The 25725-nt window shown below is 36.7% G+C and overlaps 1 protein-coding gene across 3 annotated transcripts in view; it reads right to left on the bottom strand.

Moving 5' to 3' along the window:
* Positions 1-230: 230 nt before the first annotated feature.
* The window catches only part of anos1b (anosmin 1b), a 119452-nt gene continuing 93957 nt past the window's right edge, over positions 231-25725 (bottom strand). For 2 of the 3 annotated variants that reach the window (XM_039758235.1, XM_039758250.1), the window contains exons 7-14: positions 21022-21227; positions 20103-20235; positions 18094-18252; positions 17080-17174; positions 15011-15179; positions 13449-13678; positions 6637-6778; positions 231-1924 (exon numbers count right to left, since the gene is read on the bottom strand). In XM_039758235.1, coding sequence (XP_039614169.1) covers positions 6638-6778; positions 13449-13678; positions 15011-15179; positions 17080-17174; positions 18094-18252; positions 20103-20235; positions 21022-21227 — 1133 coding nt within the window. In that variant the 3' untranslated portion in view covers positions 231-1924; position 6637. Of the gene's footprint in view, positions 2260-6636; positions 6779-13448; positions 13679-15010; positions 15180-17079; positions 17175-18093; positions 18253-20102; positions 20236-21021; positions 21228-25725 lie in introns of all 3 variants that reach the window. The other variant, XM_039758243.1, reaches the window with a different exon arrangement.

The raw sequence follows: 25725 nt of genomic DNA, 5'->3' as shown, positions 1-25725 counted from the left end.
GGCATGCTTGGACTTCAATTATAACTTAGACTCTTGTAGAATTATCAGAAAATGGTTACATTAAAATTTCAGTAGAAAAAAAATGTTGATACTTTTGGATATCAGATAAAGAATTCAAATAACAACTCCACAGACATTTAAAATGTCACTGACATTTCTCTGAACATTTGCACAAAAGGTCTACATTAATAATATTATCTTATCATTTAAAACATGAATAAAACAACATCTTCTATTTAACCATTTTTTATTTGAGGTAAATGAGGTACAACAATTTGCAATATTTACAGAATAATGCAATTTCATACAAAGAAAGGTGAAGTAATAAAATATAAAATACAGAGGCAATACACTACTTGGACTTAAGACATCTACCATTTTAGAGTTGTCTTTGCAACTCTTAACAAATTACTCAAATGTAATCAATTTAAAACAAAGCACTTACTCATTTTAGGTACTAAATGTTTTCTGTGTACACCATTACTCCAGACTCGTCCTTATTTTGATTGAAACAGATGCCGGTGAGATCAGGGCCTTTCGAAGGCTCTTCAAAGTACACAGTTCAAGATTTCCCTCAATCTGTCATTGTGTCATTTTGTAAATTTCAGTTAAGATAAGATATTTAGAAGTAGTAGAGACTGCAATTCACTTTACTTTTTAGATATTTTTCTAATAGAATGAACTCATTTTAAGCCCGTTTTTTACTTATTTTGTGTACTGCTTAGGCAATGGCTAACTGAGTCACTGGGACATACTGTGGCAATGAGGGGACCTCTCCGAATAAAACAGCATTTATAAGAAATGGCGATTAACAGATGAGAGTACACAAAATATCTGCCAGTGTTTGGTAGTCAACAGACTTAAAAGAAGACCACCAACTGTAATTGATTCAAAACAAAATTAACACCACTTACTGTGATTATTATGGGATGTGTAGAAGGCACCGATGCAGTAAACACCGGACAGACATCCTTAACAGGACATCAGATATGAACAACGTAGTTCAGATAATTACACAAATGCTGACATTCATTTGCATAACATGAGTCCATTTATACAATGAAGGGTTACAGAATGATAGTTTTTACCAAAAAACACTGAATTCTATAAAAAGATCATATATACTCTTAAGAAAATACATATATTATGATAATTTCTGTAAACAATTAACAAATTACCACATTTCATTATTTCCTAGAAGGCACTTCTCAAAATTTCAGATTACCTTTTACTATTTCCTAACATTATAGAAAAGATATTTTTATTATTTTATAGTAAAATAAAGCATTGTTTTACCTTCCCTAACATTCTCAAACTCAAGTAATTCAGCTCATGGAGTTCACCCAGCACCAGTGGGCCTTTCTAAAACATGCAAAAAAATAAAAAAATAACCCAAATTGTGTCAACGTTTTTGAAATCAAAGTATGCTATTCAAAGCCACAATTTTTTTAAGATAACATTCGGCACAGGCTCATTACTTTAACTTAGTAAATCTACAAGTCAAATGCTTTCTTTTCTTTATTACTGTCTTTTTAATGTATTTGTTTAGCTGCAATAAAACTGATAAATATTCCAAATTGTCTTTTGTATAACCCTTTATGCTTCATTTTAGGTTGAGAATTGTACAGTCTATGTTTTGAGACAAAGAAAGAAAGATCGCTTGATTTTTTCATTGTTGTGCTGTTTCTTTTCACAGCGGTCCTACATTTGTTAATTCTTACCCACTACTGGCTGGATAACTTAATGCACCTTGCAGGTTTCCAGTTCTTTCTTACAAAACGTACGACACAATGATGTCCAACATGCTAATCCAATTCAGGTTTGTGAGGCCACATCTTCCTTGGCAAATTAAAAAAAAGTAATAATTCTGGGTGTTAAAGGGAAAATTTCACATACCATATGCTTGTGGATCATTTTTTTTAACCTGCAGCATAAAAAAGTAAATAAATACACATTAGCTGAAAAACAACATTACACATTTTGCCTTTCTTTATCTTGTATTTCAAGACTACTTTTAAAAGATGGTGAAAAATAACTTGATGAAATATCTAAATGTACATAAAATAAGCATTGCTACATAATTAAACACGTGATCACCAGGCAGTTAGCCAATCAAGAACAATCCTTCTTATTTCCCTCCTCTGTTCATGTCCGTAGTCTCAAAGCACTACTGATACAGGCACCATCTAATCTGGTACTGGACTTTCCCAAAGTTGGTTCCTCATATCGGTTTCCCAGTCTGGTTTTGGATATTGAATGCTGGAGATACAAAGAAAACCAACAAGATCCTGACTTCCACATAGTAGAAACTCTAGCAAAATTGTCAAGTTTTCCTTGAGTATTGAATTTTTCAACATTGGACACAGGCTTGTGGTGACAACACTCTGGATTTGCTTGAAAAGTGCCAACATAGCAAGGTCTGGTTGTCCTAGGCTGGGCCTAGGCTAGTTGAAAATGTCTGCAAAAAATTGCTGTTGTTGTATCAAATTATTTGAGGCACTGAGTGATTTGAAAGACCCTGACTGGTTTTTAATCAGAGTACTCTACTTTGGATGTTGTGTAGGAGCCAGGTCCAGTACCAAAAAGACTTGTTTTCTGGATGATTATCCTGCCAAGAAAAGTTGAGCAGGCAGACTGGAAGGTAATTATGGTCTGCAAAACTTGCTGAGGCAACATGTGAAGTTATTACAACATTAGAAACATTTACACGAGAACAGGCCATTCAGACCAACAAAGCTTAAAAATGCTTTCCACTTAGTTCTATCAAAAATAACATCAAGTTGAGTTTTAAAGGTCCCTAAAGTCCTACTGTCTACCACACAACTTGGTAGCTTATTCCAAGTGTCTCTAGTTCTTTATGTGAAGAAAAACTTCTTAATGTTTCTGTGAAATTTACCCTTAACAAGTTTCCAACTGTGTCCCAGTGTTCTTGATGAACTCATTTTAAAATACAAGTCTCGATCCACTGTACTAATTCCCTTCATAATTTTAAACACTTCAAGCATGTCACCTCTTAATCTTCTTTTGCTTAAACTGTAAAGGCTCAGCTCTTTTAATCTTTCCTCATAATTCAACCCCTGTAGACCTGGAATCAGCCTAGTCGCTCTTCTCTGGACCTTTTCAAGTGCTGCTATGTCCTTTTTGTAGCCTGGAGACCAAAACTGCACACAGTACTCAAGATGAGGCCTCACCAGTGCATTATAAAGGTTGAGCATAACCTCCTTGGACTTGTACTCCACAGATCGTGCTATATAACCTAACATTCTGTTAGCCTTCTTAATGGCTTCTGAACACTGTTTGGAAGTTGATAGCTTGGAGTCCACTATGACTCCTAAATCCTTCTCATAAGGTGTACTCTCAAGGTTCAAACCTCCCTTTATGCATTCAGATCTAACATTAACACCTTACACTAGTGGTGTCCAGCTCAGATCCTGCAGAGCTCCAGTGGTTGCCATTCCAGCCACTTTAATGAGTAGACATTTACTATTACTAATAGAATTGATGTCTTTTGCCTTAATTTTAATTGTTTTTGAAGATTCAGAACCCATCCATCCATTTTCCAACCCGCTGAATCCGAACACAGGGTCATAGGGGGTCTGCTGGAGCCAATCCCAGCAGGGTGCCAACCCACCGCAGGACACACACAAACACACCCACCACCCACTAGGGCCAATTTAGAATCGCCAATCCACCAAACTTGCATGTCTTTGGACTGTGGGAGGAAACCCACACAGACACGGGGAGAACATGCAAACTCCACTCTGGGAGCACCCGGGAAGCGAACCGGGGTCTCCTAACTGCGAGGCAGCAGCGCTACCACTGCGCCGCCCAGATTCAGAGGCCATTAACCAGCCATCAAACAATAATGAGATGAAGTAAGCTAACAAATAGCCAGCTACATCAAGGGTTTCAAGCTAATTTCCTGGAGGGCCATCATTTCATTGTCATTTTTTAATTAGAAGCCAGTTCATACTGTTTACAAAACCTTATTTAATTTTAAAGCTTTTTAGTGCTTTCATTCTGTCACACCGACATGTCTAAAACTGTTGATTTTCTTTTTTCTGTGAACACTACCAACATGTTTTGAGGACTACACAAGATTACTCTTTGTTAGGCCTTCAGTTGTACTTTCAAACAAGAAGCAATTAACACTTCTGAATCCTAAAAAGCAAGTCAGTTATAATTAGGCTAAATAAGGATATTCTACTGGCAGCTGTAACTGTCTACTCACTAAGAACATGGCTAGAATGAAATGAGTTTGACATGCCTCCCTTACACTTACTTACGTACGTACATTATATTTCAACTGTCCAAGTCCCTCTGTAATAATTTGGCTCACTGTAGGCTGTCTTCCAATCCACCTTGTTTAGTGCTATATGCAAACTTAACTGGTTTGCTTTATATACTCTTATCCAGGTAATTTATGCATATTAAAAATAGCTGCGGCCCTAACACTAACACCAGTGGGACCCCACTCTTAATGTCAGCCAGTTCTGATGGGGTTCTTCGTACCATAACCCTCTTTTAGTTTGATACCTGGCCTCTCACGTGGGACGTTACCAAAGGTTTTGTCAAAATTAAGATTAAAAAAGCATTAACATACGTAACAAGAATAATTAGCAAAAACAGCATTTATATTTAATTTTGCCTAGGTTAGGGTGTTTCTACAGTTAAGAGGATGACTGGAAAATGGGAAATATTTTTGTTTTGCTACTTTGCACACCAGAAACAAGATTCCACCTTACATTCCGCCTCCAAGTCTGTTAGGCTTTTCTCTGAGCTTACTATCTTACTCTCCTTTATTTATTTATCTGGTTTAGTACAATGCTATATACCGTTTACCCTGCAGTTCTTTCTTAAACTCTGAAAAGCGCCCTGAGCATGGAAAAGGTGCTATATAAATAAAATATATTATTATTATTATTATTATTATTATTAAGTAGTAACGTTTATAATCATAATAATGCCTCCAATTTTATTTTCTAGCTTGAAACTACTTACACCCAGCACTCAAATGCATACCCTATTGGGCTTTAGTTTTCTTTTTCTGGACACATGGGAATTTGTTCTTTGGTTTTTTTTCCAGTGAGAAACATACTTTCTGTCAGGAACTGCAAGAGTCTAAGTATAGCTGTTCACGACTAAACACTAAGCCTTTACTTATCAACTCCACATGTATTGCTGTTTGCAGACCACACATTGCCGAATGCCTGAAGGTGTGTTTTGTGCTGCTGCTCTTGTGGCAAGAAATTGCTGTTTACTAACATGAGAGCAGCAGTGAAGGGGAGAGGAGAGGAGAGGAAAACCATGAACTGTGCAAGAAGGGCTTTTGAGCGAGAGCATAAGATAAGTGAGAGAGACAGGGAAACACTGAGACTCACTGATTTGAAAAAGGCATTCAAAGACACACCAGACGAAAGCCTCCAACACATCATCTTTTATGTGCTGTCAAATGCTATATATGCTCCTATATTCACCCCATCCCATGCACTGCTGGCAATGCAGCAGTCTTGCACACTGTAAGTACTTTAAAGAAACAAATGCAGTAATTTTAATGAAATAGCTTTTCTACCCACTTCTATCAGGCAATTCAGTGCTTCCATCCACTGTTAATTGTTACATTTATTTTTATTTACTTACTTATTGATTGATTGGCTGTATTATCTACCGTTTGAGTCTGTATCCTTGTTTTTTAATGTTTCTGTTGCTGTATGCATCTTAATTTTTTCCATGGCAACAATAAAGTTTATCTAACCATTATATATTATCATGTGCAGAGAGGGTGCTATGGAAAATGAAAGCAATAGTTTCCAATCCAAAAGATATTTGCTTCTGTTTTTTCAGAATTCATTATGTGATTACATTTACTGATTTGGCTGTCACCTTTGACCTAAGGTGACTTACAACATTTGAGGTACAACTGGTTCCACTTCTTTTACTTGTCTAAGTGGAGCACAGGCAGGTAGCAGGACTTGGGGGTGCCTAGAGTGGGATTTGTACTCAGAACCTCTGGGTTTGACATCCAAAGCCTTCACCACCACACCACACTGCCAGCCTCTTATTTGATTTGATTTGATTTCATTTTTTTAAAATGTGGCTAAATTTTTACTTAAAAACTCTGATATATTATTTTATAAAACATTCCAAAAATATCTCTTTTCTGAATCTGAAATACTTTCATTTTCAAACATTTGGAACAATAATTGCATGAAAAATAACAAAAAAGAGACACAGATCCTATTTTCAACAATATTAACTTATGAAAGAATGTTGTTTATCTTTTATTTCAAACTAGTCTTTTTTACTTCTCCTTCTTGTTGTGTACTCCGCCATTCATCCATCATTTTTGAATGCACTTATTCTATCGTAGGGATACCAAGAATCATTCTGAGCAGCATCAGTGAGCAGCGGTAGACAAGACAAATAGTCCATCACAAGGTAAACACACAGACACATAGGGTTGCCATTTAGCTCATGTATGGTTTGAAACATGGTAGGAAGCAAATGCTCAGTGAAATAGGGCTTGGGTTTACATTTATTTTGTTGCAGGAGCAGTAAATATTATATCACTGTCTCACCCATAACTGTTCACAGAAGGACATTTATAATAAAGACGTTAGAACTAGTATACTGCACCTTATAGTATCGTAGAGTTTAGCTGTGGTGTTTCAAATGTTTTGGCAATGGCAGGACCATTACCACTTAGTGAAAGAACTTGCACTTGAATTCTGTAGAAGGTCTCTGGCAAAAGATTTTGAGCTGTGAACTGCAGTTGGTCCTAGAGAAAGAAAACATAAGAGTCAACACCAAATGGAAGGCAAATATTCTGGCAAACTAATTTTATTACCAAATTTTTAACAAAACCTTTTCTTCTACCACCATCAGTAAGATTCCTTCAGACTAATAGCAAGTTAACAGCACCACCAACACGTGCTCTCTGTTCTCTGCTTTCACTTCCCTTCTTAACCCAACTCCACCTCCTCTTCCAACCTCCTTGTCTACTGATGACTTTGCCACCTTTTTCTAAGATAAGGGGGCTGCCATCAGAAGTCAGTTCTCACCCTCGCTACCACCCATTATGCCTCCTTCCAAGCAACACCCAATATTCTCCCCATACTCTCCATTGTCTGTCACTGATGTCTCCAACCTGCTCTCCAATCATCCCACTACCTGTCCACTCGATCATATTCCCTCATATCTTCTTGAGGGCATCTTACCCTCACTCATTCCTGCAATTAGAAACATCATTAATATCTCACTCAGCTTAGGAACATTCATTAACAACTTCAAACACACTTTGATAACCCCACTTCTCAAAGCACCAAAACTCAGTTCATCCCAAGTTAACCTCTCTCCTGTCGTTTCTTTCCAAAACACTTGAATGTGTTGTTTCTAGCCAGATCTCTTTGTCCCTTGTACAGAATAAATTGCTTGATACCAACCAGTCTGGTTTCAAGAGGAACTACTCGACTGAGACGGCTCTACTGACTATGGTCGACCAGCTATGCTGTGCTAGAACTACCATTCAGTCCTGATTCCGCTAGATCTCTCTTCATGACATCCTTCTTGCCACCCTCTCTGACCCTGGAATCACTGGGACTGCTCTAAGATGGCATGAGTCCTACATCTTGGGCAGATCCTACAGTGTGTCCTGGTGAGGGGAGTTGTCAAAGGTGCACCAGTCATGCACTGGTGTATGCCAAGGATTGATGCTGGGTCCACTATTCTTCTATCTGTACACCACCTCGCTGAGCTTCATCATACAATCACATGGGTTATCATATCAGTGCTATGCTGATGATAAACAGCAGTACCTGTTGTTCCCCCCATATGATAATATGATATCGGCTAAAGTCTCTACATGTCTGACTGATATTTCAACCTGAATGAAGGACCACCACCTAAAGCTCAACCTGGCAAAAACCGAGCTTCTTGTGATTCCAGTCTGTTCAACTCCCCATCTCTGTACAGCATGGCTCACTGTCACTAACACCCACCAGGTTAGGTCAAAACCAAAGTACTGTTCAAACCATTTGTACTTTTTCTCATTCATGCAGGTTCATGCTGTACAACATCTTGAAGATCAGACCTTATCTGACTGAGTATTCAGCACACCTTCTGGTCCAGGCTTTGGTCTTGTTGCATCTGGACTACTGCAATCCTTTCTGACAGGACTATCCACATGTGCTATCAAACCACTGTATATGATACAGAATGCAGCAGCCCATCTTGTATTTAACTAACTAAGATAGACATACATCACTGTAGGTTGCTGCATTGGCTCCCTGTAGCAGGACACATTAAGTTCAAATCCCTGATGCTTGCCTACAGAGTAGTCAGTGGGACATGAATATATGGAGACCCTGGTGAACTGCTATGCTCCTTCTCGCCCACTCAGGTCTGCAAGGAAACAGTGTCTGGCAATGCCATATCTACGTGACATCAAGTCTCAATCCATAGTCTTTTCCTGTGTGGTTGTGAGCTGGTGGAACGGGCTGCCCACCTCGATCCATATATTCTTGGCTAATTTATTATTGGTTAATTTATTTATTATAATCTATGATTGTAAATATATGAGTTATTACATCTTTTCACTTGTGGCAATCAACTTTTGTTACCTGTCCTATTACACTTGCTGAACAAACAGTCCCTAACCTAATGTTACTCGATTATGTTTATCTCTTTTTGTAAGTCAAATAAGGATAAAAGCATCTGCTAAGCAAATAATTGTAAATGTAAATACAAGCGAAACAGCGAGATGATTCAAAATGTGACAAAGAAATGATATTTCTTGTTGTATTCTACAGACAGAGTGGGTGTTTTAATTTGCTTTTGTAATTAGGTTTCTATTTTCAACAGTCACTTGATAATCAGCACAGACTCATGGCGAAATTAACAAGCAGATAGCAAGGAGCAAAACTTGATGGTTAATTAAGCATTCTGCTATTAAGTACAGTATCTGAAGGATGAATATTAAACAAATGCTACACTGAGGATTAAATATCTTCATTTATTTACATTCTTTTACATACCTGTTCTTATATGTGTTACAACTAGGTGACAGATCAGGAGCAGAGAGGCACATACCAGGAGCTGCTAATTAGAAAGAGTAATCCCTAACAATAAAAAAATTACATTGGAGGGACTACTGCTATGGTTTCAAGAACATTCTAACGATGTGCTCCAGATTATTAGGTTGGAGCAGAGAAGTTTCTGAAATTATACATGGCCTCTGATACATACAATGGTAGACAGGCTACCTAAATGCTGCTTGACCTTTTATATTAAGAGCTAAGGACTTGGGCTAAAAGTGCAATTTCAGTCATGGAGTGGAATTCTAAAGGTTGACCCTGGAAGTGATTCAGAGTGGTCCGGGCTTAACAGTAGACTAAAGAAGTATACGGCACAACCACGCATGTACCCACAATAACACTCATCTATGCCACGTTCACATGCTATGGGAGTTTTCAAATTCCACAACTGTGAAGTTTCACTTTTCCAATATATTGCTTTCATGTGAACTTCCAGGCAGATTTTTGGTAGAAACATAAGGCTACTGTTGATTTACTATTTAGTCTCCACAAAAAGCCATTAATGGAATGCTCTAACTTTTCCAGGCTAATAAAGAGAAAACTAAACATATTAAAATTATCACCACAAAAATGTCAAATATTTGTGATGATTTTACTTTTATATCATTGGCTAGCCTGAAAGTCACATCAACTTTTAAGATTCAAGTAGACATTGTTTTCTCCAAAGCCTAAAAGCATTTACATTAAATTTCTCAATGGGACACTTAAATTTCCCATAGGTCCAGTAGCACATGAAGCATACCAAAGCTACTTTAAAGTTACTAATTAACTTAGTGGTTCTTAACTTTTGGAGCAGTGTCCAACTAAGGGTTTCCAGGAAACATCCAGAGTAGCTGCAAGATGACTGAAAACAATTAGAAAATATACTTACAATTCCAAAATCACTAAAAGTCAAGCTACAACAGCAGTTTCAAACTTAAGCACCCCTAGGCTAGATGTGGTCCTTGGAGCTTTCTACAGCAACCTGATTCTTCAATATACAAAACATGTTACACACAGCCCACGATGACTGTTGCTTTTCTCCAATGCCCCCTTTAACGTCTGTTTCATATCTAGATATAGTTTCACGGGACTACATTTACGCTGCATTAAAAAGTGTCTCCAGTGTCCGTGTTACGTCCAGATAGAGGTCGATGGGCTCCCCACATATGCATAGCAAATTAGGGTTTGGTGGTCACTTGCATTTATTTGTGTAGTACAGTGCATTGCAGATACTAATCTATAGTTGGAATGGGAAGGAGCTGCTTATAATGGCCCAACAAGAAAAAAAATGAAAAGAAGATCAGTGCTTCAGTGTCATAAAAAACTTTAGTGTTTCAGCACAATGCCAAAGATCATTTAGCCACTGCACAAACTAATATTAAGGTATGTTTCAAAGAATAAAATTACATTGTGACGACAATCTCATGGAGGAAATGGTAGATTGACTTCATACACCACATGCTGTTGTTGTCACCCTGCTTACTTTTTAACGCTAAATAGGTGTCAGGGCTGGCCACCCTTGTGTGGCTTACCTAATTGCTGCCATTGCTCTACACAATACTTTTGTCATTCCTGCTGACTTGACTGTTGTATGTGGAGAGAACATACATTTACATTTCCACTTGTGTTAAATGTGAATGTTGCTGATGGGAAATGCTCCAGTGCTGAATTCAGAGGATACAGAAGTAATTGTAATTCAGTTATAAAAAAAATGTCCGCAGTAACTAAATTACTTTTTGATTTTTTTTGTTTTCAGAAATACTTAGTCATCCATCCATCCATCCATTTTCCAACCCGCTGAATCCGAACACAGGGTCACGGGGGGTCTGCTGGAGCCAATCCCAGCCAACACAGGGCACAAGGCAGGAACCAATCCTGGGCAGGGTGCCAACCCACCGCAGATACTTAGTCATTTTATGCTTAATTTAAAAAGTTATACTTAAGCCAAAAGAGTACTGTGCAACTTTTTGTATTACCAAAAATATATGTAGTGAGAAATTCCATATATCAATTCAATTCAATTTTATTTGTCATTCAGCAGAACATCCAATATGTGCTGCAGAACGAAAAGACGATGCACAAGACATTAATAAAAACATGGTATTTAAAAGACAAACGGCGGTAGGAAAAAAACTGCTTTTAAACCTGGTGGTTCTGCATTTCTAAAACACAGATAGTGTAATAGTACTAGCAGCAAATCTGCTTGTGTTAATAAATGTTACATTCAGAAACAAGAACGTTGTCAAGACTGCATTAAAAGTATAAGCGGATAAATACTACAGCCTGTGTATGGGGACCTGACATATTCTAGTGCAGGGGTGGCAAACTCCAGTCCTGGAGGGCCGCCGTGGCTGCAGGTTTTCATTTTAACCCTTTTAGTAATCAGTGACCAGTTTTCACTGCTAATTAACTCTTTTTCCCTTCATTTTAATAGCCCTGTTTTTAAGGATTCAGTGCTCTGAATTAATTATTTTTTTTATTAAATGACAGCCAAACAGAAATCAAATGTGAAACGAGTCAACAGTTGACCACCTAATTGGGGCTTCAAACTCCAACTAATTTCACTCCAACCAGTTTCTTAATGAGAAGCCAATTCTTGCTGTTAATTAAACTCGTTAGTCAATTCAGCAGACATTTCCATAACTATTGATTTTCTGTTTTTTTTTCTAAGAACATTGTCAAAATGTTTTGGGGACCTGAGAGATCAACCTTACTGAGACCTTCACTGTTCTTTATTTTCAGATATTGTGTGATGGGCATGGGTGAGCTGGTCATGTGGCACCTTGTTTTGTGTTTCATTATTGTTTGGCAGCTAATTAACGAAAAAGAAACAACTAAGGGGCCTGAATCAAGTTAATTAAAATTAAGGAAAAAGAATTATACTTCTTAAGGAGTAATTAGCAGCAAAAACTAATGAAGAAGATGGTTAGAATGAAAACCTGCAGCCACTGCGGCACTCCAGGACTGGAGTTTGCCACCCCTGCACTAGTGGCACACAAGAGAACCTTCGAAGAACAAAAGCTAAGAGCCACTGAATTAACTTAACATGCATGCCTTTGGAATGCAGAATGAAAGTGCAGTACCTGGAATAATGTCAAGGATTACAGAATCAAATTCAGGTCCCTGGAGATGTGAGGCACTAGAACCTATGTACTACAATAATACCTGAAAAAATACACTTCAAAATCAAACTCACAGTATACAGAGTATGATGGCTGTTAGACAGTAAAGGGTTGTGCAGGACAGTCCCAGGGTTCAGCTTAGCTCTACAAGAATGAGGAAGAGCCACACTTGGTGACTACTAACCATGCCATGTGGTCCCTTTAGAAAACATGCAAAGGTTTTACATGTAATTAAAAATCTTAGGTGAGTATCTTAAATAGTCTATGAAAGATGGCATCACAACACACAACATGACACATCATGGCAAAGGAGAAATGTTGCTATGCACAAAATGGCTTCCAGACCCAACATAACACAAAACGGTGGCTCCCACAATAAACAAAACTACAGTAAAAATATAAACAAAATAATAAGGGGCCATCATATTTAATTTCATATGATCATACTGTACAAAACCAATAGCCAAGTAATAACCACCATGTGACTTTTAACAAGTGGAAGGAATAGAACCATCTGCCCTTTTTCAGTATGGTAGCCAAAAAAGCTTGGTGCTTTTGGGATTATGGATGAATAAAGGGTGCAGTGATCTTTAGTCCTGTGGAAGGACATTGTGGTCTGGTAGATCCAAGGATTTACACAGCAGTCAGAGACCACATGCTCGATGGGTTTTAAAGCAATCTAAAGCCATAAACCCATCAAGTGTACAGTCAGGAGATGAACTAGTGCTCACATGGGGGAGAAAGAGCAGGCCACAATACAGATGGTATAAGAAAGAGAACCTGGAGTGCTTTGTTAGCACATTTGAGATGAGTAAGTGGGCAAGGCAACCCACCAAATAGACAGGAATTAATATTTATGTTTGAGGGCTCAGAAAAGCAGTGAGATTGTTATTAGTCTTTGTTTCACATTTTATGGGTGCCAGCAGTGGACAAAAAGCTACAACAAACTCTGACTAGGATATCAGGTCTTAGGGAGAGTATTCGCACCATCATGCTTATCCATACTTAGCCTATTTAGAGCTGGCAATTTAAAAAGTCATTGAAATGTGTCAGGACGAAAAATCTTACGAACACCAGGAAAATGTGCACACTGAATGTAGACAATGGCCTGGCCGTGATGAGAATCTTTGTATCTGCAGCTTTGAAACAGCGACACTAATCACAGGGCCTGCTATCTGCTCATGCATTTTATATAACATTATATTTCTGTTATATTAAAGAGAAAAACAATTCATATTACTTGAAAACTTACCGGTGGTAATATTTGAGTCTGTGAGATGATGGTGTCTGGTAGTGAGCTGGCTTTGCTGTTAAGGGAGAGTTGTGTCCACGTGAATTGGTATCCGGTCACTGGGAGTGAGGATGGATGGTTCTGTGAAACCTTCCAGTGAAACTGTCCAACAATAGATCCATTTACATTTCGGAAAATAGCCATCAATTTCTCAGCTCTAAGCGTTATTTTTCCAGCTAAATTGGTGTGTTCTAGTAAATAAAAAATAAAATAAACATTAAATGTGAGACAGAATTACAGCTGCACCCTTAGCTGGGTTTTACTTTTCTCATTAAGCATAAAATGAAGGGTTAATATCCTAAACCTCTTATATTTGGTAAATCTGTAATATTATTTTCAAGTGTTTTTGTAACAATATTTCAGTAAGAAAAGACCTAAAACATATAATATAAATAAAGAGCAACATTAATCTTATAAAAGAAACTTAATCAGTGTAGAAAAGCTAGAATACCTAACATAGCATTGTCAAATGTGCTTATTTCAAATCAGCGTCACTGAAAAGCAAAGCCTATCCCAGCAGCATCAAGCACAAGGCAGGACACAAACCTGGTCAGGGCATCAGTTAACACTTACTTCATTTGGATACGGGAGAAAAGGTGGAAATAATTGTGCAAAATTCACACAGACAGTGACTAGTATGGCCACAAGGGGGTGTCAGAGAGCCCAAAACCACAGCCACAGCAATACAGCATGCAATATATAAATATATATTAAATAAATACATGATAAAATAAAGGAATTTTATTTCTCCACCTGTAATCAGTCACAAATACAAATGCAATCACAATAATCATCAATTCTGTGGCAGCAGACTTTTTTATGTCAGAAGCAATTCCAGGAAGAATTTCTGAGCCATGAAGAAATCAGGGAGGTTCTCCCCCAGCAACTCCCTCTGTTGGCACTCAGGGACCCTGACAGGGCTTCATTTCCGGACTCCATCTCCCAAGCACCCCTGCGGTTGTACCGACTGGATTAGCCACCTGTGGACCACTGCCACCCATATGGCATATGGGAGATGGAACAGCTCCTCGACTTCTGCTGGCCAATTTGCTTGCATCATCGTATTGGCATTACGCTCGGGTAATGTAATAATCTTCATTTGATTCACCTCCTACACTAGATTCAAGATTTGTAAGGCAGTGGGGCTAACCCCGCATGGTCCATTATTATGATATGTTTAACAAAAAATCAGATAAGAATATTTATGAAATAGCTTTAGCAATATGGAAAATCTATAAGACTACAGCTATTCCAGACAGAAATCAAGTAGTAATATTTTATTTCTGGGTAAATTATTTCAGTGGGACTTTTAAAGATACACATTTTATATTTTTAAAAAGAAATTAAAGAGCAAAAAATATGCTTTACTTTAAATTATTTATGTAATGAGCATTCCTAAATTGGACCAAACAGCTTGAGAAAATATTCATTTTTGAAGGGGTCAATTCCTAATGATTTCAAAATGTTGTTTAGATAAGACTCGAGAGATTCTAGGGTGTTTTGTTCAATAAACACTTACTCACCATCTTGAAGACAAGCTGTGTTTCTTGCTCCCTTGAGTTTCACAGAGTTACACAGCGGAGTGGTCACAAACACCATTGCTTCATTTCCCTCTTCAGCAGCAGATGCAGGCTGCACAGTTACTTTGTATTTGCAGGCAAATGCTAGTCCTGTGATAACAAAATGTGTCCCCTGAATGTAGACGACAAGAACATGAGTCAAAACAGAGGTTACTAAGATCAAAACATTAATTAGAAAACAGCAATTAAATACACTGAAATGCCAGTGTCATTTTGCACTCTTAGAAGTATTTCACTTTGATTAAATAAGTATAGTCAAATTCATACTACCACAAAAGCACAATTTCTTTTTTTGAGCTGTTTACTGGTTGGTGCAGCAGTTAATGTTATTGCCTCACAACTCAAAAAGATACGGCTTGAATCCTGGCCAGAGCAACGCTTGTGTGGAATTTGCACAATCTCCCTCACTTCTCCCTGTTCTCTGCATTTGTGTAGGCTGTTCTCGGAGTGCATAGGTGCTGCTACACCATTACAAACAAAGTTATGTTCATTTGTACTCTAGATTGGTCCTGTGTCAGTACTATACGTGTGGGCGTCTGTGTTTGTGAGTGTTCTTGCAATGGGCTGGTATTCCATCCTGATCTGATTCCTGCTTTGGCTCACTGCTGCTGGGAAAGACTCAAACTCTCAGTGGCTATGAGTGTGGACTGAGTAGGTGTAAAAATAGACAGACCGAACAATCCACATAGAAACTGCAAATACTTGGTTAAACAAAATATGCTGTGGAATACGTTAACATCTCATTCACTTTAAACTTTGAATGTTTTTCTCCTTTTGAAGAATGTCTGATTTTCAGTTAGTTAAATGAAAATGACCAAATCAGGACACTATCAGGACATCACTAGATGAGCGTGTATGAGACAGAACGGCTTGTGTCTCCTTATATTTCCTTACTTATTTCCTATCAAATGTTCCTAGCAGTCTCATGATTTTTACACAGATTAAATTAATGGATTCTTTTTTATAAAAAGGATACGCATGGCATTTCATGTACGTTGTACATAAACATTACAGCATGCCAATAAACTTTGCAACTGACATAGCATTTAACACTTTTTAAAATTACAGCCTGATAAAGAGACAAATGAGCAGCAAATGATTGACAAAATAGTTATCAGTTTTTCAGTTTACCGAATCATACATGGGTTATCTGCTTCTAAAAGTACATTTGTAAGTGACAGCATTTCTGAAATTGTTTTAAATCTTAGTATTTTCTGGACATTAAAGCTGAAAATAGGTATTATTTTATCTTTTAGATTTAAACTTGTGATAACGTAAAATTATAGTACAAGAATATCCTTCACATATAATTTTTAGTCTGTAAAAAGGCTGCTTGTAATGTTTTGAAACAGAGTGATATCAAAGAAACGTAATGTGTTGTTCTCAAAGAACATGTATAAGAAATCTGAAAATGATTTTATTGATAAAAACAAGCTGCCAAACCCCAGACTGTCAAGTAACTCAACTTGTCCAAACGTCAACACGGTACATCAGTCAGAATGAAAACAGCTACTAGAAGAGTACAGAAACCAGTACAGAGACAGGAATGAAAGATCCCAGTATTGGACTGAGGACACGAGTACCACCAGAGGTCACAGTCCTTTATTTTTGTTTGAATCAAGGCTAGGAAATGAACACAGACTTCGTTATCAGTACTCAATGGGGTTCCAGTAGTAGGACATAAGCATCTTAAGTGTTTGCTGACATCTTAGGAGAAGGTCAGCAAGTAACTCAGGTGGCAGATAGGGTAATGAATTTTAACTGGCACTTTGGGTTGCCAGTGAACCTCATTCACGTCCCTGAAAAGTGGAACATGTGGGTGACAATGCAGGACTATGAACTGAGCCAATCTAACATTATCTTCCTTATGCATTACAACAAGGCTGTTTATACATTTTACATAAAAACAACACACTTTTATACACAAATGTCTAAAATGTTTTATCCTTGCACATAAATCAGGTTAGATTTCATTAAAGTCTTATGAATGACGAAGCTGCAATGTTACAAACCTGCACATTTTCCTTTTGCTTAGTTTTCGTTGTATTTTTGGAACAGAACAGAGGTGTCCAAGTGAGGAGGTAGGAATCAGTATCACCATGATTGTCTGTAGAAACATAAAGTAACAAGCTTCAGCTATGTGAAATGTAGGACAAATGCAAAATTGGCTGTTGTCAAAAGGCCTTTGACGTCAATGGGTCTCCAGAGATATTTGGACGTATTAGCAATACGCTTGAGCCTGGAGTAACGATTCAAACTCAAGCACTGCAAGCTGATTTTCAAACTATTGATACGTTCACGTTTCATGTTATTCCAGTGGTTTCCTTGCACTTCCAGGGAACCTATTTTGAATTGTAATTTCCAGTTTGCTCTTTATGTTTTATTATTGTGTGTGTTAAATTAACCGATAAAGGTAAACTAGCCTGTAGGAGTGAGTGTTGTATTATTCCACATTAGACAAATAACGACAAGATTCAAAATGCCAGAGTGCATGTTTTACTGCTAAACCAGGGATATCTCAATGGGTTAGAGGTCAATCATTTTTCCAGTATTCAAGATACTTGTTAATAAATGCATTGTACTAAAAACACTAATTTCTGTTATTTTCATTTAAAGGTAATTTCAAAGAATATGATCTTCCTTAAAAACCATATGAAGACTGGAAGACTAAAACGGCTGGTATTGCCAAAGTTTCAAAAACAGATGACACCTTTACTTAGTCGTTTCAACTTTTTTAGTTCTTTGTATAAAATACAAAATACTGACAAGATATTTAAAGATTATTTTTGCAAAGTTTCATCAGAAAACATTCATTTTTCTTACTTTCACAATCCCAATAGGCCAGTGTTTTATAAATACATATCTTAGTTCTGTTTTTTTTTTTTCTTCTCATATATGCAGTGACTGTGAAACCTCCTGGGTCAGCACCACTCTGTGAAAAGCAATGTGTTCACTCTTAAAGCTTATCTGAAGACTGATTCAGTGTCTCCTAGACTAGACCTTATCAAGATTACGCTGATGCTCACCATCATGTGCCTTTTTCCAGAACACTTTAACTTGCAGCTGATGATTAGAGTAGTGAGGAGCTGCAGCTTCCAGTCTCCGAATGCTTGGTGTTACATGTGAACTTGGCAATTCATTAGAAACTTCCAAGAGTGGGACTGAGTGGTTGTAAGAAATGGAATCTGAAATGAAAATCAAATGCAGACAACAACATGCTGGTAAGAATACTTTGCACAGTGAAAGAGAAGAAAATGTCACTAATTCACAAAATTTAATATGTGAGGTTGATGGCGAAATAAGTCACTAACATTATTATTTGAAGTGTGAAAATAACATATTTAGATTTGATTTACTCTATACATTATTGCAACTTTCAGTCCTCACTAATGTGCTCATCTGAAGGTGATTCTGTTAATGTTTTTGATTACAGAGATAAAATGGTTTTGAGATGTCAAAAAAGTCTAGGAAAAAGTTTCCTTCTAATAAATGCCAATTTTCCTTATCTGGTCTTGACTAGAAATAAACAGTATAATGGGAACTACTGATAATGGAAAAGAACAGTGAAGTAAAGATGGTGCCACTATTGTGTTCATAAGAACAACATATGAATGCTTTGAAAGGACTCACCAGTAGGATAAACCCTCCAGCATATGACTTGTCTTGATGTCTAATTATGTAAGACATCAAGCTTTTTGGGGTTCTCCTTATTTGTGGTCCTCTGGACACAAAAACCCTTCATTTCTAGGCCATTTTATAAAATTAAACCCTTATGATAAAGAGATAAGTCCTGTGGTGGGTTGGCACCCTGCCCAGGATTGGTTCCTGCCTTGTGCCCTGTGTTGGCTGGGATTGGCTCCAGCAGACCCCCGTGACCCTGTATTCGGATTTAGCGGGTTTGAAAATGGATGGATGGATGGATAAAGAGATAAACCAATTGCTGTCTTTAGCAGAAACGATCAGAAAGACTTGAAGTTGTGAAAGCTACATCAACCAACTCCAGGGGGTTGCCCCCTAATTGGATACGAGAGGTTAAATTTACTCCTTTTTATAAAACTAAAAAAAAACAAAATCGGGATCAGTAATATAGGTATACGGAGTGTCATTTTATTCTATTTCAAGGTTGCTGATCATGCATATGATAATATTTTTGATATCTAATTCTTTACTGGTCGTCTTAGCCTTCTAAGAGCCTCTCCCTGAAGGTTAAAAAGGATACATTTCAAACATAAATATGTGGGGTATCATTTTTGACCATTTTAATATCAAAGATTAACAGTATGATGTTATGTTTCATTTTAAATCATGCTTATTTGCATGATGAAATGTCAGGTGATACTGTTGGTGACGCCACTTGCCAGTGCTGTTATAACATTTTCAATACTTCTTTGCACTTCTGTGGTGAGTCTTTGTGTCTTTTCATGAGTATTTTGGTGTTTTACAAATGTGACATGTAGTACAATGGCAATGTTAAATTTGCCAACATACATGATAAGAACCATCCAGTTTTAACAGTTTGAAACTAGAGATTAGGTTGTAAAGAGGAATTGGGAAGATACAGCAATTCTCAAACACGACCATGTGTGTCACTCTTTTCACAGAAGCTTGCAGGTTTTCATTTGAACCAGTTTCACAAGTCAATGGTCAACTTTACTTCTAATTGATCTAAAGTTTTAATTGTTTTCTTCTCTTTTTTGGAATTAAAATACAAATGTGGTAGTATGACACATGTAAAAGAAATTCAGAAATTAATAGTGTTTGTCAAAAAGACATTCCTTTACCATACTTTTACTTAATTCACCTTTTTCTGTGGAGGAGGCTCCAAGATGCACACCGAACGCTACAGTGGAGCAGTTATTTCTGCTCATTCGCTTTGAAACAAAATTCACTTATGTGTTCATTACAAAGAACTGTCGTCTATGTACAGGAAGTTATACTGTAGCAACATCATACATATATAACAATAGATTACAAAGTACAATACAGCTAAAAGATCTTTCTATGCAACATCAATAGGAAAAAAATATTAAAATACCTTGTCCAGCCATCAGAACAAGCTGGGATTTTGCACTTTTCAAGCGTTTCTGGCCCCAGTAAGATACAGCCTGAACCAGAATAAGGTATTCCACATTAGGCTGGAAACCCTCCAACTGTATTTCCGAAGTATTCTGTAGTAGTTGTAAAAATGAAATCATATTCGTAGTTATTTATTCCAATATACATGATGATAAAATATTGGTTAAGCTTGGCAGTAAAAGACATCACTGAGCATTCATATTTTGACCTTAAAATGCTACAACTCCATAAGGCTGTTTTTTTTTCCTAATATCTGCAATGTATACTGTCGGGTGAAGCATTATTTGTAGTTTTCTAATGCTAGAAACAAAAAAAAAAATCAACTGCTGTTATACTTTAGTGTCTTGTGAGACATAAACAAGCCTTTAACTAAGGTGTGCAGTGTTTTGCTAATTTTTGATATAATATTTTTAATTATTTTTGAAACTTTTTACATTTAGAAATTTGAATAATGTAAACTGCACAAAGACTTACCTTCAATATATAGCGTGACAATAAAATATTTTCCAGTTACTGATATTTAAAAAATATGATATTCTACAATGTTAGAAAACTGAGATTCAAAAGTATAAAGTGCAGACCTTTATGGGAACAATGCATCTCAGTATGTTTCAAATGCATAAAGCCAGAAATAGGGACAAAACAGGTTTGTATATAATTTGATAATATTAATTCTACTTAAAATAAAATCCATTATTAAACTGAAATAGTATTCTGTCAGTGAAAAAAATGCATGTCTCTTACCATCACAAGATAATAAAATGAAAGAGAAGCATAAAAAAGACCTCCATGTGTCTCAATGTCGTAAAAGTATAATTTGGTGCTAATCCTATATTAAAATGATATCTAATGTTTTTGTTAAAGCTTTTCTTACTTACTCCTTGTGTTAGTTTTAATCTTTCCTTCTTTGTTGCCATCGGGGTTTTTCTTAGTATCTTTGGACTCCAGGAGACCTTATAGTGATGGATGGACAGGTCATCATCTTGAGGGGGATCCCAAAATATTTTCACCTGCAGTGTTCCGTCAGACCGGTTGGTAACGCTGCCAATTCTTACATTTTTTGGTGTTTCTGGTGGTGTTGGATCTGTAAAAAACCTTGAGTTAGAAAAACTGCCTAAACTGTTTTATATTTACTATATATTATACTAAGTATTCATCAATGGCAACAAAAATAGCAGCTTAGGTATAAAAAAAATTTCCCACTAAGTGAAAGTTAAACTGTTACATAGATTAAGATGAGATGTGCTTGTTTGTAATACTGTACTTAGAATTGGATGGAACTCTATGGTCATTTAAAATAGTTATACAGTATTATGCTTGTAATTATGTAACTAATCAAATAATTTCTATATTAGAGTAGTAAGAGTATACTAATACAAAGGCAGACTTTCAATTTCAAATACAATAATGGTTTAAGTACTGCAACATGCAATAATCAGTGTTTATTCTGTTTTAAAAATGGTTAAGAAATCAAAAATATGTTTCTAGATAATATATAAATAACAGTAAATAAAAGAAGGATTAAGTTGCTATAAGTAATGAACTTTCCAGACCAAATTGTTCCTGACACTATGCAAAAAAAGATTAAATGTAATGGTCTATAAAATTATTTATAAATTACTTCAGTAAAAAATGCTGAAGTAAACAAGAAACACAGACATTTCTGCCTCAGTGCACAGCATTTTGCTTGAGTTTCCCTTCTTCCATGTTACTGTCTGCTCAATATTTCTTTTCGGAAAATGGAGAAAGAGTGTTTGTGTAATAATAGCAATGACCAGTGGGCTACACATTTAGGCTCTGGCATTTTTGTAAATGTGACAATGAACATGGATTATTTTATTTAAGCTTGTAAATTAAATCCCGTATAACTACCTTTTCTAAAAAGAAAATAATATAGGATTAAAAAAGGTTTATTGTCATGCATACAGAGAAATTCCTATTTGCATGTGCCAATACACTCTCTGGTACCAAGATTAGTGAGTATACTTATCTCGCCTCAAGACATCTGACTTAACAGAACATAGTTTATAACATTGTCTGTCATTTTTATGTAGTTAAAAAGAAATGAATTTACCTCTGAAACATAAACATAAACATATAGGTACAGACCTATAAATACTGTATTTGGAAGTGCAGCTGGATGACAAATTGGACTGGTCTGCCAATACTGATGCTCTATGTAAGAAAGCTCAGAGCAGACTATACTTTCTGAGAAGGTTGGCATCCTTCAACATCAGCAGTAAGATGCTGCAGATGTTCTACCAGACGGTTGTGGCGAGTGCCCTCTTCTGCGCGGTGGTGAGCTGGGGTGGCAGCATAAAGAAGAAAGACGCCTCACGCTTGGACAAACTTGTTAAGAAGGCAGGCTCTATTGTAGGAGTAAAGTTGGACAGTTTAACATCTGTGGCAGAGCGACGGGCATTAAGCAAACTCCTGTCAATCATGAAGAATCCACTGCATCCACTGAACAGTGTCATCTCCAGGCAGAGGAGTAGCTTCAGTGACAGACTGAGGAGATCGTTCCTCCCCTACACTATGCGACTCTTCAGTTCCAGGGTGAAAAGGCTAACATTATTCAAAGTTATTGTATGTTTTTACATGCATTTTTATTACTCTTTAATTTAATATTGTTTTTTGTATCAGTATGCTGCTGCTGGAGTATGTGAATTTCCCCTAGGGATTAATAAAGTATCTATCTATCTATCTATCTAAACAAAAATCACAGTATTAACAGGATAAACCAAGTGAAGTGTGGGTGTCAAATGACTCAGAAATGAAATGTCTTGCTTTCTTTAGTTATTTTTATTATGATAAAAAAGAAATATACATCATTAAATAATATTATAGTCAGATATTCCACTATGTTCCTCAAAGGATAATCAAATATTCCAAAAGAAAAAAAACAGCAATTAAAAAATAAGCTGCTTTGCTTGTGCAGAGGTAGGGACTTTATATTAATTTCTAAGTGAAACATTTCAAATTTTTAATGAATGATGCTAAAATAAAAAATAAGATGCAATATATTGTTAAAATAAATGAAAATACTTTTTAATTTTAAACATTAACATGTATTTAAACAGACATTTTAATATTAGAACCATGTATTATGATAATATTATATTGTGAGGTTCCAGGTAATTCCCAGTCTTAGTTACTGCTTAAATATCTTTTTAATCTATTAGTTAATAACAATTCTTTGTCTACACACAGCATGATAAAATCAAGGCAAGTTCTTCCCAAAGTGACACTCTTATACATCTGATAAAATATGCCACTTTGTCAAAGTTATAACAGCTCCTTCTTTAAGTATTTAAATAGAGTATACTGTATATAATAACCAGTTTAATCACCATTTGCTGGGTTTATCCAGGTTAGTCAGTTACCCCACAAATCTTTTTCCGCCTCTCTCCATAGTTTTTGGCAACCAAAAAAGAGACCCCTCTAATATATAAACAGACACCACCTACAACCACATCTTCCTTGTCCTCCCTTTCAGACTCCCCCCTGCACTTCAAATCTGGTGAACCTCTTCACTCCCCATAGACAAATTCTCCTCAGCCTATTCCGACCATACCAAGTTTTTCTCTTAATACAGCATTCACTCCATGCCACTCTACACATCCATCTGATCATTCTTATCTTTCATTCTCATCCCTTTTTTCCAGCTTTGTTCATGCTCCTCTTTCATTGGCCAAGTCTCACTCTTATGAAGCATAATACACCTCACACTGCTTATATAAACTTTTGTCTTCAATGCCATAAAGTCAGAAGAGGTGGGTAGGGTTGCTCCTAGAATGTCTTCAGCGTACCTCTCACACTCACTATCACTGTTGTGTTGGCTCATTCATTTGCTGTCACCTAAAGCCGGTAGCATATTATATGATTTCTATTTGTTAAACTTAATGACTGCAGTTGAGGATATTAAATTTACATGACTAGAAATCCCAGGGTGTGACAAATTACACGACTCTATGACAGTTTTTCAGCGTGTCTTAAAATATCAAGTTACTGTGAGCTGAATTTTGAAAATCTATTAATGTGGTGCCTGACAGCACCAGTGCTTTTAAGAATGCTTTTTAGGTTCAGTTCAGCTGCAGTCTCCACCCTTACTTTTTCCTTTTTTCCATTCTGTAGTAGTGTAACAAACATGAGACATCATACATGTTCTCTCCTGTTTGCGTGGCTGAAAACACGTGGTTTCCTCCACACTGTATGTACTGTTTTCCTGGATTAGCACTATTTGTGTGTCAGCTCTTACACACACATAAGCCTGCCCCAATGACTTTTATTTATTTTTATTGGGACAAGTCGCAAACCAGTCCAACTGAGTTGCTAAGGATGTTAGACTACGCCAGTGGCAGTCATGATTGTGCACTGACACTCCTCCCAGCTCCCTAAGATTATGTAAATGAAAGCTACAACAGTTACCTTGGTTTTCCACGCATTTACCTTGAGGCCTTTCTCTTCCAAAGAATCCTTCCACTCTTCCAATTCAGCTTCACTTACTTCCATTAACAGGTGGCCAATGATGTAAAAGAACCTGTCACAGCAATTCTTCACCTATTTTTCTGGGTACCATCTCTAAAGCTATAATGAAAAGCAACTGACCAAAAAGAGATTCCTGGTGCTGTTCTTATCTTACTTCAAAAGTATCACTGCTGCTTCCTGCTGTCCCATGCATGGTTTGTGCTTCCTCATACTCTGACATCAATCACCATAGACACTAAACATAACTCCACACCTAACCTTTTAAAGCTCACTTCACCTCCACTTGCTGCACCAAGATGTAGCTTCTTTTAAGTCACCTTATGCTATTACTGCATTTGCCAGCAAACAAAGATAACATGTTGTTCTCTTCCAAGGCATTCTTACTACATTTCATTCACATTTCATTAAAGTTCACCTGATCCTTGGTTGTTTTCTTTAGCAGTCTCTCATTCACTGTCGTGACCTGCTCCTAAAGCTTGATCATTTAAAATGAACTCATTCAATGAATGGTCCTTTCATTTGTATACTAGAGTGAACTCACTTCTGTTCCAGTTCTCAGGAATAATCCCTTCAAGCACAGTCATGTGGCAGAGGTCTGCAAATGGTTCAACTTGATGACCTTTCTTTCACTGCTTCAACATTTGTGACACCCCTCAAGCTGGGCTTGCTGTTTAACCTGTCTTCACCTTCCTCTGTGTTTCTGCAACACCCCCTGGTCCTATGTTGTATCTTATTTGATGTATAATATATTGTTTCTTTCTAAATAAATAAAGAAATTAAATGTATAATAATATTTTCTCACAATGAATATTACTATTCCAGCTGTTCTTCTTACTAACTTCTCCATGTTCTTCTTTCATTTCTCCATAATCTTATCATCATGAATCACAACATTCTTTATAATATTCATTCTGTCTCTATTTTGACCTCTGCTTTGTCACACTTGCAAACTCCCAGAACTTTGTGCAACTGCTTTTTCAAAATTACATTTTTCTTCCTTATACATTGCCCTGTCACCTTTTGTCTCTGTTTTCTGCCATTCTTACATTTTCTCTTTTCCTTAACTATTTTCTTTACCTCAGTGTTCTACCACC

This window comes from Polypterus senegalus, chromosome 1 (genome assembly GCF_016835505.1).
Source record: "Polypterus senegalus isolate Bchr_013 chromosome 1, ASM1683550v1, whole genome shotgun sequence".
In the NCBI taxonomy this organism is placed as follows: domain Eukaryota; kingdom Metazoa; phylum Chordata; class Cladistia; order Polypteriformes; family Polypteridae; genus Polypterus; species Polypterus senegalus.
This window is presented reverse-complemented; position numbering and strand designations above follow the sequence as displayed.